Source organism: Cupressus sempervirens, chromosome 3, assembly GCF_028749045.1.
Source record: "Cupressus sempervirens isolate cs-2001-9-10 chromosome 3, ASM2874904v1, whole genome shotgun sequence".
NCBI classification, from domain to species: Eukaryota; Viridiplantae; Streptophyta; class Pinopsida; order Cupressales; family Cupressaceae; genus Cupressus; species Cupressus sempervirens.
Genome location: NC_143120.1, coordinates 278,334,517 through 278,341,894, shown reverse-complemented (window position 1 = coordinate 278,341,894; position 7,378 = coordinate 278,334,517). Strand labels below are relative to the sequence as shown.

At 25.9% G+C, this 7,378-nt stretch overlaps 1 protein-coding gene across 1 annotated transcript; it reads right to left on the bottom strand.

Annotated features, from left to right (window-relative positions):
* Positions 1–2,102: 2,102 nt before the first annotated feature.
* Positions 2,103–3,823, bottom strand: LOC149566018 (protein AUXIN-REGULATED GENE INVOLVED IN ORGAN SIZE-like). Its single transcript, XM_089819473.1, has 4 exons — positions 3,298–3,823; positions 3,170–3,189; positions 2,885–2,982; positions 2,103–2,530 (listed from the first exon to the last, which is right to left on the bottom strand). The coding sequence occupies exons 1-4, from the start codon at positions 3,396–3,398 to the stop codon at positions 2,207–2,209; spliced, it is 543 nt and encodes a 180-aa protein (XP_089675599.1). The 5' UTR covers positions 3,399–3,823; the 3' UTR covers positions 2,103–2,206.
* Between the last annotated feature and the right edge of the window lie 3,555 nt (positions 3,824–7,378).

The following is a 7,378-nucleotide window of genomic DNA, read 5'->3' as shown; positions in this document are numbered from 1 at the left end:
TGCAGATTATTTTTTAAGATTTAATAATTTTAAAATAAATAAGTTATTTTTTATTTAAATTAATACATGTCTTTATATAAAATCCCTAGAGTTTGTTTTAAAAATATTACATAATATGTTGAAATCTAAATGAACATGGAATTAGAATGCTCTTATAATATTAATTAACTATATATATATATATAATTTAATATAATGATATATTTTTTATAAGTTTAATGATAATAAAACTAATATGTATGTGAGTATATGTGTACAAACATAAATATATGCATACACATATATATAGTCTCACACACACACATATATACATACATATATATTTTGTTTTCTTTATATATAACTCTTTCAAATCTTTCTTCTTAGTTATTTCACCTTTTTTGTTCAAATAATATAAGTTTATTTAAATGATTTAAATATTAGGATACAATAACATTACAATAAGTCACACAAATTGTCCTCACTTAATCATTTGTTCATGAAAAAAAACTTAATATTCTATTTATAAAATAAAAATGTACAATGCACAAATAGTTTTAATTAAAAGTGAATATGAATGATGTATATATGACATGCAAGCATATGATTGAGATAAGTTGCAAGTGCATTGACAAATATAAATTCAAAGAATGGAGTAGAAGGCAAAGATATATGGTTGGATGTATAATTAGGTAAGTGCATAGAAGTGGTGTATATAAAGATAGGAGTAGTGCAAAATATACAAAGCTTGATTTATGTATATATAGAACACTAACTTTTCTTTTAGTACTGAAGCTTGGTCTCCCTCATTTTTGTTACATTAAAAACTTTGTTATTAATTTATTTCTAATATGAAAAATGCATTTGTAATTTTAATTTCATATATAGAAGCAATAAAAATAAATGAAAACTTCATATAACCTATAAAATAATATATAGAAAAATACATATATTATAATTCTCCACCTCTATTTTTTATACTAAACTGAAAATTATATATATATATATTTTTTATAAATTTCTACCTGTAATATATACTAGATTAAAATTGACTTTCCGTAAATTCATTGTAGCTCTTTAAGAGCTGGAGTCCCTGCCTCTAGGAAACAAATTGGACGTAATATTTGTTAAAATTATGGTTTTGAAAAGAGAAGTTATAAATTTTAGCAAATTTACTTTAGATTTTTAGTTAATATTTTAAATTTTAATTTTATAGAATAATGTGGTGACTACCCATTGTCTAAAAATATTCAACATAATGCAATGTATTGTAAAATTGCGAGATTTGAATGAATAGAGTTTTAACTAAGAAATTTAAGATTTTTAAATTTTTTTATTACATAAGTTAAATTTTGAGATTAATTGTTTTTAATTTTTTTAATTGATATATAGTAAAGTTTATATATATAAAGCAATACAATTCTTAATAGCAATAATATATTTTAATAAAAAATCAAATTTAGTAATTATTGATTTATATAAAACCAATTTTTAAAATAATATAAAATATATTAACATTTTTTATTAAATGATTTTTTATTAATAAATCTAATCAAATTGTGACAAATATTTAGAAGATTTAATTATTTTATAACTCTAATGAACTTGTGACAAATATACAAAAGATAAAGTTGTAATTAATAATGAAGTTGTCACAAATATGTAAAAAATAGAGTGCAATTAATGAATTCATTAATGCATGTTAGAAAATATTGTATTTTTTGAAATGGAAAAATAAAATAAACCCAACCAAAAATGTAAAATGTAATGAACCAATTAGAAAAAGGTAATAAATCAACATAAATTAATTTTAAAATAGAAAGTTTGTTGAACTTTACGAATAACTTTATAAATAGATAATTGTTGTAAAAAATTAATAGGGAGGGGGTGAAAAAAAACATTAATTGTTGACTAATAAACGACTCCTCTCACAACTTTTCCATTCCTTTCCGTCAAATTTACTAGAACAGAATTCTTGTTAATCTAAACAGATCATTAATTACAATACACTTTCAACAATGAATCCCACCTCTACTTCAAGCTTTTACGAAAACGTTTTATGAACGAAAAATATTCTAGCGCTACCGAAAAATGTGTGGAACAGAATGGCACGGGACAGAAAAAAACAAGAACAAAGCAAAGAATCTCGATTGAAGAGGTTTTGAGCGGAAACTCAGATTGAAATCCTGTTTGCATTTTGTTTCGGGATGAAACTGAAACGCATTTATCAAACCGAAGATACTGCTATATTGGGAACATTGAAAGGCATTAGAGCCAAACCCATCAGCACAATAAATATTGCGATAGGAACTAACAGCAATATAAAAGGAGGTGGCGGCAGGGGAGGTAATATCAAAGGAAGAACTAGTAATGAAGCAGTTAGCCAGAACAAAACCAGTACAGATTCAACACTGAAGTGGCCAATAACATATAACTGCTGCGCCTTCTTCGCTGCTTCATCTCCTCTGTATGGAACCTTAAGAAAAGGAGGACTGCTAGAAACATTCATGATGTTCAGATAAGTATTTCGCCAGCATCCGGAGCTTGGAAGCTAAAATAACAAAGACAAAAGTTGAAGAACAAAAAAAATCCAGTATTAAAATTCTGACCTAATTCTTACGCAATATAATTATTTTTAACTGGACAAAGCTCAGCAAATCTTACAAAGATTTTAAAGCCTTGCAGAAACTTAAATTTATCACTATTTGTAGTTTGCGGATCGAGATATTGAAATGAAATCCAGTAAAAAGCACAGACAATAATTAAAAATAATAATAAATCTTCAGTCAATAAAGTGAAATAAATCACTGATCTTATACGCAAACAATCGAAGATAAAATAATTTTCAACTTCACAAAAAGTTTAGCGGATCTGACACAGATATTAAATCTTACAGAAATTGCACCTTATATGTATCATTCTTGCAGTTTGCGGAACAGATATTGGAATGAAATCCAGTAAAATAGGTCTTAAAAGGCGTCTGACGAACAAAAGTTCTCCGATCTGCAATCAAACAGGTGCAAAAGCTTAAATATTTTTCAAATTACAATGAATCTTACACAAATTGTTGACACCGTTTAAATTTTTTGAGGATCTCTAGCGAGCTATTTTAAATTCTAAAACCTTATATTCTAGGAAACAGAATCGCATAAATAAATAGAATATGCATCAGAAATCTTGTGACACGTACCTAATGGATAAGCTCTGCTTCTATATTTGTCGGCTCAAATCAACAATTGGTGACAGCTTTACGATTTTAGGCATTTTTATAAATTAGAAGCGAAATAAAATTTAAATCTACCGTAAAACTTGTCCAACCTGTTCGGTATTGACCTCGTTGGGAATGCCTTGTTCGAAGGAAGGCCGATCTTTACTCCGATTTCAAAGCTTTGCAGTCGATGACACAGATTTCCATACATAATCGAAACTTCAAAGTTCAAAATTCTTTGAATTCGCCCGCTTTCAGTAGAAACAACTTAGTTTTTCCGTGGTAGAAATTCCACAAAAGAAAGATCTCTGCAGATTCGCTGAATTTTACGGCTTATATCATCAATATAAACCTTCTCTCTCCGTTAATCTCTCTCCGGCAATTTCGACGACTCTTACAGGACACGATTGGAATAAAATAATTGGCTTTCTGCTCATTGTGAATTATTGTTTATTCATTGTGAATCTGTGATGGTTGGAAGTGTGGACCAAATTCAATGAAACGAACATTTCTTTGTGTCCGGGTGAAACGGATGTGAGAGATTGTGTGTATGCTCTCTCTCTCTGTTTTCAACTCTTCAAGCACATTTTTCAACTATTCCATTTAGGGTTGATCAACTTTACCTTCAAACTCTATTTTACTATTTTGCTACTATGTTTGCTGAAGACTTTGGAAATTAATTCATTAATATATTGAAAATATAGGTTAAGATTAGACATTAATTTTAGAATATATGAACTGATAATATTTATTCTATCTGTGTAGATTTGTGCTAGTGAAATTGACGTGAAATTGATCTTTAGGATAATTTGTTTTTATATAATTACATTTGGACTCATAAAAGTGAAATTAAAAAAAATAAAGAAGTGAGAATGCAAGGAAAATATATTGTGTTTTTATTTGATTATGTTATATAAGTTTGAAATATGCTAATCATTTAGCATAATATTAAAATCATAAATCTCATTTTTAATCAATATAAATTCTTGTAATATTATAAGGTTATAAAGTATTTCTTATAATATTTTAATGTTGTAAATTCTTAGAAACTTAAATATGAAGGATTTAATACCAAATATCTTAGAATGTCTATGTTTTAGTAATCAAGTACTTAATATCAGATTTTTTTTTGAAATTTGATTGTGTATGAAATTTTTAACATCAACGTTTCGAATCACACATAGTGATCTCAATTAGATGAGACAGACTAATCAAGTACTTGTTTATTAATTAGCAAGTTGGATGCAAGATAGTTCCAATTCTATTTTATTCTAAATATTATTTAATTTAAGTAATGAAATGATCATATATGTTAAAGATCAAATATAGGAAAAAAAAAATGTTTTGAAAATTAGTTTACCTAAATTTGTGAATCAATAGAAATTAATACTAGATTATAGCTTTATACATATGAATCAACCTAAATGTTTAGACCGTAGCATGTGATCAGAAATTTTAGAAGAATATTACTATTCAATAATTCCTACTTGATATTATCTATAAAGCCATCTAAAATCTTATCATGAAATAATTCCTCTTCCCTAAAGTTAATTATAGAATTCAGATTTCTATTATCCCACCCATAGTAGGACGAAGAGTGAAAAAAGACTAACAAAAAATTTCAATTTTCATATAGTCTTAAGACGTAGAGTAGGAGGAAAAGAAACCTAAAACAATGATTGACCTCAATGATATTTTAAAAACAATGATTATCCTAAATGACATTTTAAATGTAATAAATAGTGACTAGCATATGTTCAAACAATATAAAAATAAAAGAACATTGAAAATAATATAAATATTTATTTATATTGATTACGGAAAAATTCATGTTGTATACATAATATTGATTTTTATATTTAGGAATATCATATTGAATAGTTCATTCAAAAAATGTATGTTCAAAGAGTAGAATGATTTTCTTAAAAGAAGAATATTATTTTACAAGAGGTGAAATAGTTTGAGTAGGAAATATTTCATAAAAAATATCTAATGGCCTGTACTAGAAAATTGATACTATATGGCATGTTCTAGTGTTATAATAATTACTAATATTATTAATTAAAGAATATCAATACAATTTCATGAAAAATATAAAATGAATTATAAGTTTGAATTTGTAAATACTTAATCTTCTAGAAATTTTAGAAGATTTAGATCTTCAATTCCTAATAAAATTGGGAAGATAAGATTGTATTATTTCTATTTTGAAACAAGGAAATAAGACTAGAGGATGAAAACTGGATTAATACAAAATACTATTATAAGTGAGCAAGATAGATATAAAAGTTTGATAAGGGGATGAGTATACTTCTAGTTTTGCCAAAAAATTATATACAAATAAATTGTATTATTACTTGCCTCCCACAAAAGAAATAATAATTAAAAGGAGGAACTGTATTCTCATTACTAGAACAAAATTCATACTAAGGAGTATCGGGTTGCAATTTTCTTTTAGGTTCATAAGCTTTTAGTATGTCACTATATTTTCAAAATATATTACTCTATGCCATCATATTTTCAAAATATGTTTCCCATTGTACTATTGCATATTCCATATGAATCTCCACATTAGATTAAGTGTTGAATAATTGAATTCTTTTTATAATAATATATACCAACACATATTATATTAGAAGAAAAAGTTAACTATCTATAATGTAATAGATAGAGTGGAATTGAACAAGTTAAGAAGAATTTTTTTCAAAAAAAAGGTATTATTGTGCACCAAAAGTAGTGATAGTAGATGTGTTGATGAAGTTATTGTTAAAAGTCAAATTAAATTTTACAAAATAAGATTTAATATTTAAAAAATCAATTGAAAAATATTTGTCTCAATGAAAATATTAATAATGAATTAAAATTTAAACATTAAAATTCATTGTATTTCTCTAAATTAAAGTATTTAAAATAATTTAATAATTTTTTTAAAATACAAATTTGTAATTCAAGGTATATTATGTTAAACAGAAGGAAAATAATAATAATAATAAACAAATAAATATACTTTATACAGTACAAATATGTTTTGATATATAACTTAGCATAGTCAGAAAGAATATACTATATTCTTTTATCTGTTAACAGTACATAAAAAAGTTTTTAGTATATTAAATATTCCTAGAGTTATAGATTAAATTCTTATTGATTATAATTTTGTAATAAATAAAATAAAATTATAAGCTTAAAAAAGTATGCAATTAATATATGTGAAACATTCGTAGAACCCAAATGGAAAAGCATTACAACAGTAAAGCACACTTGGAAAGATTGTATATTAAAAATAAACAACGCATTGCGTTGCTGCGTGTGTCTTTATTCAATCTCTGGACATTGAATGAATAATTTAAATACAATCAACAAACTGGCATTATCCCCATTTTTATGGAACCATAGATCCGTATCAATGCAAAAAACAAAAAAGGAAATATTTTTAGTTTATTTTATTCCAGAAGACCTATGCTCTGATTCATAACGTGAAAGTCAAATGGAAGAAAAGAAAAACATGATAAATACAAGGAATTACTCCTAGGAAATGGAAGTCTCGAGACAAAAACAGATTTTTTAGACCAAACAGAAGTTCAAACGATGAATTCATGGTGCGCTGATGATTTAAAAGGTTCCCAACTTGTCTGAACAACAATAAGTCAATATTTTAATGATAAGAAGTCTGGAAGAGTATTACAAGTTGCTTTTTTGATTCACGTAACCGTCTCACTCAGGCTTGGGATTTCACTGTCAAACCAAAAATTTATTATGGTGTTATGTTCGTTTTGAATCGAAGGTTAAGAAAATTTACAGAGTAACAGTTTTATTTTGGTAGTTTCAGACCTGCCAGCATATTTTATTGTAACATATATTCTAAGGATTGAGAATTATTTATTGTAAACATAAAGATCTACCGATTACCTATAATTCAATCTGTCAAATCTATGATTCAGACCTAAAGTTATAAAAATTTTAAGGCATAAAACAGAAGAAACATGCCACAGTTTGAGAGAGAAACAAAGTACACAATGAAAAACAGAAATAAACCATCGCAAAGTAAAATAAGTTCTTTTATCCCTAGTAAATGTTCCTATATTTTGTGTTTAACTAGAACAAATCAAGGAAACGGTTTATTTGCTTCGATTTTTTTATTTACCTCTTCAAATTCCACGCTTAAAAAACTGACTAATCAAACAAGATATG

Coding starts and splice junctions, on each gene's coding strand:
- LOC149566018 (XM_089819473.1), bottom strand. CDS start 3,398: ATGTATGGAAATCTGTGTCATCGACTGCAAAGCTTTGAAATCGGAGTA. Junction 3,190..3,297: donor ACGAGGTCAATACCGAACAG/GTTGGACAAGTT, acceptor CGACAAATATAG/AAGCAGAGCTTATCCATTAG. Junction 2,983..3,169: donor AAGCAGAGCTTATCCATTAG/GTACGTGTCACA, acceptor GTTTGATTGCAG/ATCGGAGAACTTTTGTTCGT.